The sequence below is a fragment of the Peromyscus californicus genome, unplaced genomic scaffold (genome assembly GCF_007827085.1).
Source record: "Peromyscus californicus insignis strain IS unplaced genomic scaffold, ASM782708v3 Scaffold_11__1_contigs__length_118956290, whole genome shotgun sequence".
Classification (NCBI taxonomy): Eukaryota; Metazoa; Chordata; class Mammalia; order Rodentia; family Cricetidae; genus Peromyscus; species Peromyscus californicus.
Window position 1 is genome coordinate 109,373,587 of NW_026294402.1, and position 16,010 is coordinate 109,389,596.

General features: G+C 49.5%; 1 protein-coding gene across 2 annotated transcripts in view; it reads left to right on the forward strand.

The window, feature by feature from the left end:
* The window catches only part of Osbpl10 (oxysterol binding protein like 10), a 248,742-nt gene that overhangs the window by 225,844 nt on the left and 6,888 nt on the right, over positions 1 to 16,010 (forward strand). For both annotated transcript variants that reach the window (XM_052723469.1, XM_052723478.1), the window contains 2 exons: positions 8,299 to 8,779; positions 14,431 to 14,617. In XM_052723469.1, coding sequence (XP_052579429.1) covers positions 8,299 to 8,779; positions 14,431 to 14,617 — 668 coding nt within the window. The remainder of the gene's footprint in view (positions 1 to 8,298; positions 8,780 to 14,430; positions 14,618 to 16,010) is intronic.

Genomic DNA, 16,010 nt, shown 5'->3' on the forward strand with positions numbered 1-16,010 from the left:
TCCAAGCCTACATATATTTTTACACATATTATGAACCATTTAGAAGTTTTTTCCATCTGAATCTGTCCTATTGTGTATCTATAACCATTTTTTGACAGGGGCTCGAAGAAGACAGATAAGCTTCCTTTTTTAACACTGTGAGGTTTTATTTATTGGGGCTGGATCTCATGTAGCACAGGCTGCCCTTGAACTTAACCACATAGCTGAGGATGACCTTGACCTCCAAGGCCTGAGATTATAGGTGTGCACCACCACATCTGGTTCCCATTTTGTTTTTTGTTTTTGTTGTTTTGTTTTGTTCATGTAATAGGATCTTGTGTATCCTAGCCTGGCTTTGGACTCACTGTATAGCCAAGATTAACTTTGGGTTTCTGATACTCCCATTTCTACGTCCTGAGTGTGGGGATTACAGGTTTATATTAACACTGTTCATGCAGTTTATGGGGATCAAACCTAGGGCTTTGTGTATGCTAGGCAAACACTACCATTGAACTACCTCCCCAGCTCAGAAAGTTGCCTTGAAATGTTTTTATGGGGTTCAGTATAAGTGTGTCTGATGCCCTGGATGATTGTGCTACTTTCAACAAGGCCCACATTAAGCACCCCAAATCCCTTATTTCTCTCTCTTTTGCAGCACATGGCTGATCCCTGTCTCTGCTGAGTGAGTAAGGCCTACTCAGTTCCTCCCCTAATTTCAGCCTTCTTGCTGAATACATCTACTAGAAAATGCTTGGCTTTTTAAATAGAGCCTATCCTTGGTGATTACAAGGATAGGACTCTGAGATGGTGCTCGAGTTAATGTTGAGGGCATGTAGGTGGCATGGTCCTCGAGTGCAATCTAAAATCACAGTGTTTCCAAATTGTGGGTCCCAACCTACCAGTGGGTTGTAAAACCAATTTAGTGGCTCGGGCAGTCAGTCATTTCTAAGACTTGAACTATGACAGAAAATATCAGGGTACGGTAAGAGTCTTTGATGTCAATTCTATTGTGCTGGGTCACAGTGCAAAATGTTCTCATTGTAAACCACACTTTTAAAATGGCTTGCAAAACTCAGGGCTGGAGTCACGGATGATGGGACAGACTGAGAAATTGAAATTGCTCAGATCAAATATGGAAGGACAAAGAAGCCTGATGGGAGCTATCTGATGGCCAGTTGACTATCCAGGAGACTCAGTGCAGGGCTCTTGTCTGGAGCTGTGAGGCTTGCATTATTGCTTTATTAGCTCACGACTGCATTTCCAGAGGCCTAACCTAATCCTGAAACAGCAAACATCGCCTTTACTGTTGGTTACCTGGAAGGAGAATCAAAAATTGATTTCAAACTCTTTCCATCCAACAAAATATTGTGATAAATGTCTTTTGTAACAGTCTGGACACTGTAAGATGGGTGAAGGAATTTCCTTAGGAAATTCAACCAACTCTGTTGGGTAAGTAAAAAAACAGAGTGGTTGGGGAGGTGACGAGTGTGTGTGTGTGTGTGTGTGTGTGTGTGTGTGTGTGTGTGTGTGTGTGTGTATGTGTGTGTCTGTGTGTCTGTGTATAATTTTATTTATACATATACATATACATACATACATATACATACATACACACACACACACACACACACACACACACACACACACACACACACACACACACATACATACCCAGTGCTGTGGAGGCAGAGGTGGATCCCAGGGTTGCTAGCCAAGCAGCCTAGCTTACTTGGTGAAATCTAGTGAGAGATTCTGTCTCAGAAAACAAGGTGGATGGTGCTGGACGAATGATGCCCAAAGTTGTTGCCTGGCTTCCAAGTGCACGCATGGGCACATCACTCATATACATATGTGCATCTGCACACACAAACATACACATACAAAAATAAGAGAGGAGGAGGGGGAAGGGTTGAGGAGGGAAAGTAGTTAGCCTTTATTTTGTAAAGTTACTTGGTTCCTGAAATCCCAGAGGATTGGCGGGTGGCCCCAGGCCCCTTGGCTTGTTGGGCTTGCACTGGGTGTTTTCTCCAATCTGAACATAGAGCATCATGCAGATGGCTCCTGAGGTTGTTAATGGGTCTTGGAGGGGAAAATGCCCATCTGCAGCATCTTTCACAGGAGTCTGGCATGCTCCCCGGTGGGGGAGGGGAACGACACGCTGCTCCCTGCTGTCTCTTTCTGCTGTCCTCTGCCTTCCCGTCTGTGTGATCATTTATTTCAGATTTCTAAGGGCCTAAACTGAAGAGGAGCTACTCACTTCTAGACTGGTGCAAACCTCGATGTAATAAATTGTCCTCCGAATCCCTAGTTCAGGCCCCCTTTTATTTATTTATTTTTAACTTCTCCCAAAGTAGTTCATTGTCTTAATTATGTTAATGGGAGGAAAGGCAGTCCTTATTGATGGCTCAATAAATCTGCAGCCACTGATGCCAGACCACTTGGATGCCATGAGTCTAAACAGTGGGGCCATCACTCAATCTCTGTCGGAGGCAGACAGCCCAATTAGTACTCAGCACTTCTTGGCTCCATATCTCTGGTGTCCACTGCCCAGGAAGCAGTTGATCAACTGACTTATTTATAAATGCACCCTGAGAAGGAGGAGGAGCCCCCTCCCCACAGGAGGCTGTTCGAGAGATGGAAATGAGAGCTGGCCAGAGATCTGTTGGAGTAAAAAGGTTGAGTCTTGGCTGGAATGTTCTGGTATAGGCTTTAAGCCCTGGTGGTGGTCTTCTCAAATCCCAGTGGTACCCCAGCAAAAGGTGAGAGAGGAGACAGATATTTTATCTCAAGCCTTTGCTATTCCAGCCCCCAGCTCTGCCAAAGCCATGGTGGCAACATTTGAGAGTGCAGGATGTAGATCCTTACCAGACATTGATCACAGCAAGTATGAGACGGGGTGTGCGAAAATGGCCACCTTCTCTGTGGCATCCCAATTCTTAAGGAAGCTTTTTCCTCTTTAAATCTGGGCATTCTTTGAGCTACAGCAGTGGTTCTCAACCTGTGTGTCTTGACTCCCTTGGGGGTTGAACGACCCTTTCACAGGGGTCACCTAAGGAAACACAGATATTTACATTATGATTCATAACAATAGTAAAATTACAGTTATGAAGTAGCAATGAGAATAATTTTATGGTTGGGGTCACCACAACATGGGGAACTGTATTAAAGGGTCACAGCATTAGGAAGGGTGAGAACCACTGCTCTACAGTGAAGTTGTAAATACAGTGTAGTGGATTCCCATCTGGTCATCCCCTCATTGGCCCACTGTGAATGCCTACTTCTTTCCTCTGCAACCTTGCTCCCCTCCTGCCTCCTCCTGTTTCCTTTAGGGTGATTGTAGTCAGACCTTTTCATAAGGCTGGCCTCCCAGTAATATCACGGAGACTTATTACTAATTATAAATGCTCAGCTGGTAGCTTAGGCTTATTTCTAACTAGTTTTTATAACTTAACCCATATCTTTTAATCTACACTCTTTTATGTGGCTCAGTTACCTTTTACTCTGTACTCCTCATGCTGGTGACTTCACCTTTCTTCTTCCCAGTGTCCTCTGTGTTTGGCTGTCCCACTTATATCTCCTGCCTAGCTAATGGCTATTTAGCTTTTTATTAAACCAATCAGAAGGTGCTTTGGCAAAGACACATCTTCACAGTATACAAAAAGATTATTCTACAACACATGATCATCTGTCTCTTTCCTCTTCCTTGACCCCATTCTTATATGCGTGTGTGTGTGTGTGTGTGTGTGTGTGTGTGTGTGTGTGTGTGTGTGTGTGTGTGTTGGCTGTCTGATGAGTCATCCTGGAGTACATTGCAAGCCACCACCAAGGGGGTTTCCATGCATCTTTCCAACCAGTTTCTTCTAAGAGCAGAGGTGTTTCTCCAGCACTCCTGTCCTCTCCTTGTCTTTTTCTCCTGTCTCCCTCCCCCAATTCTCCCTCTCCATGATCACATATAATCCAAGCTATCCCCAAACTTACTGTGTAGCTAAGGATAGCCTTGAACACCCAGTCTTCCAGTACTGGGATCATGTACACTACCATGCCTAGGTTATGGGGCTTGAACTCTGGGTGTTGAATGTTCTAGGCAAGCACTCTGCTAACTGAGCTACATTCCCAGTCTCCAGAGTTCGAAAATCTTGCCCTTTTTGAAAAAAGTATGTAACTATGTGGGCCTAATGGGCTATGTCTATCTTAGCTAATTGGGAGGCCAAGACAGGGAGATTCAAGTTTAAGGTTTTGAGGCTAATAGGGGACAGCTTAGCAACAAATCTGTCTCAAAAAGTTAAAATATGAAAGAAAGAGAGAGAAAAAGAAAGAAAACAAAGGCTGGGGATGTGTTCTGGTGGTGAAGCACTCACTCACCTAGCATGTGTGAAGGGCCCTAGTGTTGAATGTCAAACAAAAACCAGCCATCCTTAGAGAGGAAATACAGCTGGTTCTCACTGCAGCGTGAGTCTCAGGTGTAGATGTGGAAATCACTTGCCCATTGTGGAGAAGTCCTAAGCCATCCTGTGGAGGGAGAGGATGGAGCTGAGTCAGAAAGTACTCAAGTGAAGTTAGACCTGGAGCCCTCAGTCCGACTCTGCGCTTCCATGGCTGCCTGTGTCCTTGAGAAAGAGACAGTCTCTGTGAGACACGCATGGCTGCTTCCCTTTTCAAGGCGTGGCTCCTTGAGGGTTCCAGCTGCTAAAACCTACAACTTGAATGGCCAGTTGGGTGGGCTCAGAGAAGAGCTTTCCTCATTGCTGTGGGCCACACCTGACAAGAAAGAATGTAGGAAGTTTGGGCTCACAGTTTAAAGGGATACAGTGTGTCACGGTGGGTGGGCGGGTGGGGGGGCATGGTAGCAGTTGGCCGAATAGCATCGGTGGTCAGGAAGCTGAGAGAGATGAATGCTGGTACTCAGCGTGGATTCTCTTCAGACTAGGGCCTGAGCCCATGGAGTGGTGCCACTTGACATGCAGGGTGGACCTTCCCTCTTCTGTTAAATGTCTTTGGAAACTCCCTCAAAGACATACCTAGAGGCGTGTATCCTGAGCGTTTCTTAATCAGTTCAAATTGACACTGAAGGTTAACCGTCCCAGAACCCCCAGTGACTCAGGGGAGGCAGAAGAAAGGATGGGAGTGTTGGGGACATTTGCTTGGTGGTCTTACTTGCTCGTTCAGTAGGAGAGTGGCACAGAGCTCAGCAGAGATCATCTGAGTCCACAGACAGCTAGTGGGAAAGGTGCTGTCCCAAGGCTGTGTGTGTCGAGGGTACGCACGCCTGGCCCAGGGAGATCCTTGGACCGCTGGATCCTCAGTTTAGTTGAATTGTGGCTGAAAGAAAATGAGGAATCTGCCTTGATTCACACAGGTGTCATCTGATGACTATTTTCTTTCCTGCATCTGATTGAGGAAAGCAGAAAGTTACAAAAATGCAAATCAGCTTTTTATCGTCTAGAGACAAGTTAACATTCTGAGGCTTTGAATGGATTTACTTGGATTGTGTTCTGTGCTTGATTTTATATCTTGCTGCTGCTTTTTACATGCCGTTTAATGACAGATAAATAATATTAAGAGCTGTCTGCTAAACCGTGCCTCCCAGTGGGGTTGGCTTTCTCTGATTTCCTCTGAAACCACTATGCTTTGAAGACACATCTGCCTGCTTTCTCTCTTCTGGACATCTTTTCTTTTGTATCCAAAGCACTTGCAGTGAGCTTGTAGAAAGTCAGCCTGCTGGGCTGGGTGGACAGCTCATCCAGAGTTCAGTTTCCAGCACCTGAGTGGCTCTACCCGGCTTAAAATGCCCACTAGGGGTCTGAGACACCCTCTGCTGGCTTCCCCAGGTACCTACACTCATGTGTGCACATGTGCACACACATAATTAAACAGAACACCAAAAACAATGCTTTTTAAAGGGGAGCCTGGCATGGAGTCACAGTTACAGATCTGTAAGCTTGGGTGATATTCAAGATCAGTTATTGTATAACCCGATGGCCTGCCGGCTTTGAAACCCCATGAATCCATGTGGAAAGGAACAGAACAAGGCTGGCAGAGACAGACAGACAGACAGAGACAGAGGTCAGTGGTAGGGTGGGGATGAGGAATGACTCCAAGCTGTTGTCTGTAGCAACCTAAGGAGAGGTCCTTTATTCTCTTAGGGGACCTCAAGTCAGATGAAGCCGGATTTCTGACTTCCTCACAGAAAGGAATTTCAGGATGAGCCACCACAGAGTAGATTTGAAGTTTATTAAAAGAGATTTTAATATAGATTTTAAGCGCCAGGGCTAAAGGAAAGAGATGCTCTTGGGGAGAGAGTAAAACATGATCAAGATCGAGGGTGTGGGCTTTTCAAAGAAGGGTCACGTCATTTCCTTTGTGATAGTCACATAGACAGGACTTTTCGATTAAAAAATTGCTATGCTTATTTATTTTGCTGATCGGGGAAGCATGTGTGCCGTTCATGCATAAAATCGAGGAACAACTTTTGGGAGTTGGCTTTCGCCTCCTACCATGTGGGTCCCAGGGACTGAACTCAGGTCAACAAGCTCGGCAGCAAATACCTTAACCGGCTGAGCCGTCTAACCGGCTCAACTTCGGTGATTTTTATTTTTTTGAAGTTATTTTCAAAGGGTTGCAAGGGATTTAATGAGTGTGGGGGTGGGTGCGAGAGGGTTGAGGCAAACTTGGCAGGATTACCAAGTTCAAGTGGAGATCTCGGGAATGCAGGAAATCATGATGGCTTCACTATAGATAAAGTTAATAATCGTGTTTGTGAGATTCCCAGAAATATTTGGGAGAGGAGTGAGTATGCTTGGCCTGTTGGGGCCTTTGGCCTGGCTTCCTGCCTCTGTGCTGACAGCCGGCTCAGCGGCCTCGCCTGTGGGGACTGTGCTCCGGAGTCTTAATTCCCACCCTCCAAGAGGCTTCAACCAGACTCTGTGGTGAGGGGCTCCTTTCCTCCCATGTCTGCACAATTTTACCTGCTCTCTCTCCTGCCTTGAGGTAGTCAAGGGTAGAGAAAGCACTGCTTTGTAACTGATGCCTGATGGGCGGGCCCTGACGCCTGATGGGCGGGTCCCGATGCCTGATGGGCGGGTCCCGATATCTGATGGGCAGGCCCTGACGTCTGATGGGCGAGTCCCGATGCCTGATGGGCGGCCAAGATGCCTGATGGACGGTCCAGATGCCTGATAGGGAGTTACTTTGCAGGGACCCTAGGGCAATGGGAGGTACCAGACTCAGGAGACCTCTGTTTGCTTTAGGTGACCTGGCTAGCAGGCTGTAGGAATCTGGGGTTGTGCAGGCCTAGAGTGACCATCCACATTTCCTTTGTCGGTCCTACTCATGTCTCTCCTTCAGTCACAGGATGCTAACAGACCCAGATGATGCCTTGAGTTAAGCCCCTCTTTCTTCCTTGTGTCATATCCTGGTTTCCCAAGGTCCTGCCCTGTGGAGCAGTTCCACAGATGGAATTAGGATAGTCCTCTTCCACAGGGTAGCTCTGTGGCACTTGCTAGCAAATGCTCCCCATCTTGGGGTCCCCTGCCCAAACTGTGTTGGGTACACATACCCTTCTAATATTGTGCCCACTTAGACACTCTTGGTGGTGAGACCCTGTCTGCCTGGCCTCCCGGACCAACAGGACACGGTGGCCCTTTCTGATGTCCTGTAGCTGATGTGGGGAGGAGGGATAAGAAGAGCCGGGCTGACCCCAGAGCAGTCCTGTACACGGAGCCGGGCTGACCCCAGAACAGTCCTGTGCACGGAGCCGGGCTGACCCCAGAACAGTCCTGTGCATGGAGCTGAGCTGACCCCAGAACAGTCCTGTGCACAGAGCCGGGCTGACCCCAGAGCAGTCCTGTGCACAGAGCTGGGCTGACCCCAGGACAGTCCTGTGCACGGAGCCGGGCTGACCCCAGAGCAGTCCTGTGCATGGAGCTGGGCTGACCCCAGAACAGTCCTGTGCATGGAGCCGGGCTGACCCCAGAACAGTCCTGTGCACAGAGCCGGGCTGACCCCAGAACAGTCCTGTGCATGGAGCCGGGCTGACCCCTGAACAGTCCTGGAGCCGGGCTGACCCCAGAGCAGTCCTGTGCACAGAGCCGGGCTGACCCCAGAACAGTCCTGTGCACAGAGCCGGGCTGACCCCAGAGCAGTCCTGTGCACGGAGCTGGGCTGACCACCGTCACTCCTAACCCCTTTGAATTGTCATTGAGGCACCCGTCAAGGATTCACTCCCGGCTTGGGTCTCTGGGGCTCATCCTGCAGTGGCTGCAGCCCCTCCTCAGACCAGGCACCCACAAGCCCTGTTGCTCTTGTGTTTCCTCCATGCAGGTGGTGCTCCCCACGTTCATTCTGGAAAAGCGGTCCTTGCTGGAGATGTACGCAGACTTCATGGCACACCCCGACTTGCTGCTGGCCATCACTGCCGGGGCGACGCCAGAGGAGAGAGTCATTAGCTTTGTGGAGTATTATCTTACAGCCTTCCATGAGGGCCGCAAAGGCACCCTAGCCAAGAAGCCCTACAACCCCATTATCGGCGAGACCTTCCACTGCTCCTGGGAGGTCCCTAAGGACAGAGTCAAAGCAAAGCGGACTTCTTCCCATTCTCCTATCGGTTGTCATGAGCATCCGATGGCTGATGACCCTAGTAAAAGCTATAAACTCAGGTTTGTGGCTGAGCAGGTGTCCCATCATCCACCAGTCTCCTGCTTCTACTGTGAGTGCAAGGAGAAGAGACTGTGTGTCAACACTCACGTATGGACCAAAAGCAAGTTCATGGGCATGTCCGTGGGGGTCTCCATGATAGGTGAAGGTAAGCCATCATCACGAATTGGAGTCTTACCCAGTGCCCTTTGCATTTGAGACGAGCAATGGATGCTTTTGTGCATACGTTTATTTGTAAATGGCGGTGGGAGGGTGGAAAGGGGTGGATGTTGGACCGGCTTGGCTGATTTCTCAGTGGCACTAGGTGATGAAAGAAGGATGGACCACAGCTTCTGGCTCACCTTATTGCCACACACACTGCAGTTGCACACACCGCCTTCCAGAAGGTCCTTTAGATGGTCTATGGATGGCCTTAAGTGTGTGACCACACATGAGTGTGTGGCCCTAAATGTGTTCACCCTCCCTAGTGTTCTGGCTCCCAGACCATGAGGATAACAGTTCCCTACTGAAAGCCGCTCAGAGGAACCCCTCAAGGCAAGTCCTTGGCTCTGTGCTGGGAATGCTGCAGTGAGGAGAGGCTGGTCATTCACTGGTGGATGGACAGCACTTTCTCATCTTAGGGAAGAGCCAGGAACGGTTTGTTCATCGTGGGAAGAAACCCAACAAGGCCCGTTAAGTTGCGGTGTCTACTTTAGTGCTTATTTTAACTCCTTTTGAGTCACAGATCCATCTGAGACTCTCCAGTTCTCATCCTCGAAAACAAGCAAAACTAAACAAAAAACCCACATAGGCACCGTTTATTACTATTTAACTTTTTAAATGTTTGTAATTACATGTCATTAATTGTGTGTATAAAAGTCAGATGACAAGCGGTCAGGAATCAGTTCCCTCTCCACCACGTGGATCCTGGGGATTGCACTCAGATCATCAGCCATGAGTCTTTAGGGGACCGTTAAGGTCTAAACCACAACAGTCTAGTTGTGTTTTGAAGTGAGGAGGGCTGAGAGGGTGTGCCTGTGGGTGTGAGAGCAAGAGTCACTGAGGTGGATTTTCTTTTCGCTTTAAAACTTGGGGAGAGGGTGTGTTTTCTGAGAGAGGATTTTCTTTTGTAGTATTGACCAGCCTGGTTCTCACTGTACGGCTGGCCTTGAATTTTCTGCAGTTCTCAGGCCTCAGCATCTCAAGTGCTAGGATTATAAACTTTAGCCACCACATCTGGTTCTTTCCCGAGGTGGTGGTTAAAAAACAAAGATGTGTGTGTGTGTGCGCGTGTATGCATCTGTGCATGGCACAGTGAGCACAAGGAAGTCAGAGAACCGTGTGCAGGAGTCAGCTCTCCAATCACGTAGGACCCATGGGTTGAACTCGTTGTCCTGTGGCCGCAGGAACCTTTGTCTGCCTGAGCCACCCTGCTGGCCCTCGCTGAAGTTTCTGCTATGAGCAACTAGAAGGGTGTATAGCTGAGTGGAGAGAGTATGGAGGAAGAATGTAGCTCACCATTGGTCGAGTGTGGTGCTCCTGTGGAGAGCTGTGCACTCTTCCAGGGGAATCCCTGGCCAAGGTAAACTTATGTCATTTAAAGTCCTCAAGGCCAAGAAGCTTGCGCTATGAACCCTGGTCCCTGTTGTCCTCCCGCAGGAAGAGGTACGGAGGCTTTAGCAGATCCAGAGAAGCTCCCCAGAAGGGTATCTGTCTTAGAGTTTCTATTGCTGTGACAGAACACCATGACCAAAAGAACAAGTTGGGGAGGAAAGGGTTTACACTTCTGCATCACTGAAGGAAGTCAGGACAGGAACTCAAACAGGGCAGGATCTCCGGAGACAGATGCTGAAGTCATGGAGGGGAGCTGCTTACTGGCTTGCTTAGCCCATCTTACAGAACTCAGGACCAACAGCCCAGGGATGGCACCACCCACCATGGGTTGGGCCCTCCCCCATTGACCACTAAATGAGAAAAATGCCTTACAGCTGGATCTCAAGGAGGCATTTCCTCAACTGAGGCTCCTTCCTCTGATGACTCTAGCTTGTGTTAAGTTGACACACAAAAAACACCCAGTGCAGTATCCATGGGAGGGGTAGATAGCTGCAGCAGGACATGCTGGGCAACTCTATGAAGATAAGATATGACCGCTGGTGTCTGGGCCTGGAGGTCACTGGTGACCTGGATGACCTTTGTCTGTGCTGAGTACAGACCTAAGGGAACCACTTCCAGCAGGATGTGGGGAGAGAAAAGTACAGCTGGTGCTATTTGTAGGCTGTGTTAGGCAGCAGCCTGTGTGATCTCTCATGCTGGGGACTCCTTGAGTTTACAACACACTTCCAGAAAGTTCCCAAGCTCACAGATTCAGGACCATATGAGGGGGTGACTGAGCGAGGAAAGAATGGTGCCTGGCCCAGGTACCTTCAGGACCTTCCGAGGGCACGACCAAGGCTGCTGAGGAGGAGATGTGTGGTCAGGCCTATCCTTATGGGCCTGTCCTCTGTCCTCTGCCTCAGGTTCCTTTTCCTGAGCCTTCTCCTCAGATGCAGGCCAGAGCGTCACCCGGGGCAGCACTGCTAGCTCAAAGTCATAAGGCAGGTCCCCGCAGCCGAATGGCTGAGTGGAAAGTTCAGAGCCAGGCTCGGTAAGGCTCAAGGGAGGTCTGAGTTTGCAGTGATGGTGTCCTTGGGTCTCTAGTTTGAAACAGGAGCAATTCCATCTAGCTTCATCGGAAAACAAAAATTGGGACCAGCAAGAGGACTTAGTAGGTAGAGGTACTCACTCACCTGAAAACCTGAGTTTAAGGACACATGGTGGGAGGAGAGAAGCTCTTCTGGTTATTACCCATGCACCACCGCCCAGCCCCATACACACATGCACACACGATATATAAATGAATTAGAAAAATTGGTGTTGGGGTAGTCTATTTGATTTTATTACTTATTCTAAATTCCCCACAGAACAAGTTCTTTAGCTGTTTTGTTGTTTTATTTTTTAAAACAGAGGTTCTTTCCACAGTCCTGTAACTCATTATTTAACCCAGGCTGGCCTTGCCCTTGCAGTGATCCTCCTGCCTCTGCCTCCCAAGTGCTGGGACTAGAGGCCTGCACCATGATGCCCAGCATAATCAGCTCTTTGTAGATGAAATACAGGTGTTTTCTAGAGAAGTCCCTGCCCTAGGTCGCAGGCCTGTTTACCTCCTCATTGATAATGGTCTCTAGAAAGGCTTTCTTCTCCGTTCAGCCATCCATCCATCTGACAGGTGACTGGCACTGCCCTTGGTGTGGGCTCCAGCAGGCGAGTATCCAGGTGTTGGTTAAGGACGGGCAGGTTTAAACCTGAAGTGGAACCACAGCAGACGCCATTTTGAGGGTGCGGGGGACACGGTGGCCACCGGGAAGGGGGTGACTGTCTTCGTTTCCTTCACTGTTGCTGTAGTAAAATACAAAAGCAACTTAAGGGAGAAGTTTGTCTGGCTCACAGTTCCAGGTGACAGTCCATCATGGCAGGAAAGCCACAGCAGGAGCTGGAGAGAACTGGTCACACTGTATCTCCCTCAGAAGAGAGCAGCAGAGGCACACTGGCGCTCACCTCAATTTCCTCTTTTTATTCAACCCAGGACTGCAACTGTGGCATGACCCTGTGTCGCATTCAGGATGGCCCTGCCCACTTCAGTGAACCCAATTAAAACCCCTCACAGGTGCACCCCCAGGCCAGCCTGTCTAGACAACTCCTCCCCGAGACTCCCTTCTAAGTGATTCTTAATGGGGCCGACAATGGAAACTAACCCTCAAAACCAGCGAGCAGCCATTAAACCTGCAGTGTGTACGGAGGCCTGGAAGTGACTGGAAGATCCTTCCAGAGTCCCAGGGGCCTCTTCCCTGCCAGAACTCCTCGCTGGGGATGTGGCTGAAGCTTGAGGAATCAAGGAACTTAGAACCGAGACTGACAGGACCATCCTGGTGGCTTTCTTCCTTTTTCTTTGAGACGGGGTCAGGTTTCACTGTGTCACCCAGGTAGCCCTAGTGTTCTCTATCCTCTGGCCTCAGCCTCTGGATGACAGGTGTGGGCCACCACACCCTGTGATCTCTCTTTTCAACCTGCCAGCTCCTGCCTTTTGTCTTCTCAAGCTGCCCAGTTTGTGAAAGTCTTCCACAAAAGTAGGCTTTGAGACATGTTCAGGCTAGATCCTTCTGCAAGGCCCTAGTCAGAAGCCATGATAATGTGAGTGTCATGTCTAATTCCCCTAGGAAGTGCGTGGATGGGATGATGGGGCATCGGGCCATGGGCGGGGTGGTGGGGTTGTCTCTCTGAGGTACAGAAGGAACGTCAAGGTCATAGTAAGAACACGGGAGCCTGAGTTTCTTTCAGGACAGTAGTTAGTAGAGTCCAGTGCTGTAACGAGCTGGAAAAGGTGCTGGGAGGAAGCCAGTGTGTTCTGACCGTGCGTGTTTTGGGTAGGATGGAAGAAGGCTGATTTACTATGTGAATTAAGTGTCCTCAATTGTATTCCTGGCCAGAGGTGGGATTAGGTACAGTATCAGACCTCCTGCTATGCCCACGAGGCTGTGAACCCACAGAGCTGTCCTCAGTCCTCACTTGTTTCCATTTCCACGCAGGCGCTGTGGGTGAGCCTCCCTCCAAGCTTGGTGGTCTACACTGGTATGGCCCCATGGGTTCACAGAAGTGGACACTTGGTCCATGGGCAGGAGCTCAGACCCTCATGGTTTTAGCTGGGAGCCTAGAGTGTGTTGTGTGCACTATAGCTCCAGGAACTGCGGGGTACATGAATGAGAGCTGATGTCACGCTCTCTTCACTGTACTCCAGACCTGTGTCCCATCTACCCCGCCCCCATGTGCACGTTCATTCTTTCTTCTCCCTCCCCCACTCCCCATCCTCGACTTCTCTCCCCTCTAGAGCTTTGTTTCAGGAGAGAAACCAGGATTGGCAGTGTCCCTTAGCATCAGTTGTCCCCTGTGTACACTAAGACCATGACCCTCACTGTCTCATGGGATGCTGTGAGGCCTTGGAGGGCACCCTACAAAGTTCTCAGGAGTCCGGTGACCACTCAGTCCTCATAGGGACCGTTGGCTGCAGTCCTTGCTCGTGCTGGTTGGGGAAGCAGGAGCCTTGGAAGGGAGCATCACAAGCCACTTCTGGTCATGTATATCTAGTTAACGAACAGAGCGGTCATCTGTGGAGGTTCATGGTACCCTTGATGGTGGGTGCCCTTGTCTCAATGCTGAAGGGGAGCAGGGAGATATATGTAGGGCCAGGTGCTTGTTCATGGGGTCCCCTCACTCCAGCAGCCCTGGAGCAAGACTGGAGCCTTTCCATTCCTTGGTTCTCTGCTCAGCCTCCACACCTCTGCACACCACTCTCCCCTCACACAGGCCCTTTCCTTGGTCTTGTCACCACAGGGAACTGCATATGCAGGTCTGTGCACCTGTTTTGTCTTATACCTAGCTCAAATGCCCCTTCCTTGAGGCACCTTCCTTTTCTAGGTGAATTTGTCCTGATAGGGGCCTCGTTGGTACTGGCCACCTCTTTCCTACTGCCTTGATCCCAGGCACAATGGTGTCTTTGCTCAGTGATGAATGTCCACTCGGATGACAAAGAGCAGGTCTACTTTGCTTGTGGTGTTTTCCAGAGCTCTGCATGGTGCAGAGAGTGGAACACAGGGCAAAGAACAGAGAGCTCTGTTGAGGAAGGAGGCATGGCATTTGTTACAGGACCCTCTTGGGTCTGCCCCCTGGGTGTTCCCATCCTTCATGCTCTCTGCCTGTTCTTGCTGGTCTGACTCACCCTCTCTCCTGGAGGTGTACTTCGGCTCCTGGACCATGGGGAAGAATACGTCTTCACGCTGCCCAGTGCCTACGCCCGCTCTATCCTCACTGTCCCATGGGTGGAGCTTGGAGGGAAGGTCAACATCAATTGTGCCAAGACCGGGTACTCTGCCACCGTGACATTCCACACGAAGCCCTTCTACGGTGGGAAGGTCCACAGGTAGGAAGTGGCCAGGACTCTGGCTGTCTATCTCTTTGTGCCTGAGTCCCCTCATCCTTTCAGAAGAAGTTAGATGGTGGGCACACCTGTAATCCCAGCATTGGGGAGGCAAAAGCAGGAGAATCAGAAGTTCAAGGTCATCCTTGGATACTTAGTGAGGCTTGCTTGAGATACATGAGATCTTGTCACCTAAAAAAAGTAGATTGAGTTCTAGATAGGCATAATGCCTCTTATCTAGAAGCACAGTCCTCTGGAGGCAGAGCCAAGAAAATCTCAAGTTCTGGTCCAGCCTGGGCTACACAGCAAACTCCAGGCTAGCTCAGATAATATAGTGAGGCCCTGTCTCCAAAAGCGAAGGGCTGGGGGCACACCTCACTGGTAGAGTGTTTGCCTGACATGCACAAAGACCTGGGTTCAACCCCCCAGCGCTCTCTATCCTAAAAAAAGATGGCATTCCAGTAGATGAGTCGACCATCAGGATAGTGAGCAGTTCTTCTTGTTTGAAAGGCACCCCTTCCCCCCACTTCATGGGTAGGCTTTGGGGCCCTCCCTAGTTATCATTTATGGGCAATCTGTGGTAATGCAGAAGACACCTAGAGGAAACTGGCCTTTTAGCCCCTCACTTTATAGTGTGGTGCTCTGCAGGCACAGGTATTGTGGTGGTCCCCATTTCTCAGCTCCTGGAGTCCTGGACATCCAAGCCACAGACTATGTCTCTCCTTAGAAGCTGGGAAACCAGTACTTGAACTGAAGGAGAGGTCACCATTGGAGGAAGGACAGCCTTGTTCTAATGCCCTGACTGGAGCAAGCCTACCATTGTGCTGATCTCAATCCCCAAGCTGCTGTTTGTTGGACTTTGCTGTAATTAGCTTGGGGACACACGCAGACACCCTCAGCGGTACGCTGGAGCTGACGCTGACTGGGGGTGTTTCTTGCCAGCATTCAGGTCTCAGGCTGTCGGTTGAAAGACAATAGAACTAGTATCAAAAGCAAGCAGCTGTTTGTTTCCCACAGGGGCCCATTGTGCAGCGTTGGCCAGCACACCACTCATACTTTGCACCAGCAGGCTTGTCCACTAGGAACCTGAATGATTCCTAGGCCAAGAGAGGTGGCTTCCATGCCTGCACTTGAAAACTGGAAACTTGGTCCGGAGATAGCTCAGAGGCTAAGAATACTTACTGTTCTTGCTGAGAACCAGAGTTCAGTTCCCACACTGGATGGCCACAACGACCTATAGCTCCATCTTCGAGCAATCTGATGCCTTTGACCTCCACAGACATCCATACCCAGCATGTACACACTTCTCCCCACTACATGTAGTTAAAATAAATAAATAAAAAATAGGAAAAGCAAACTGGAAACAGCACAAGCTGGACCATTGGGTCCTGAGGAC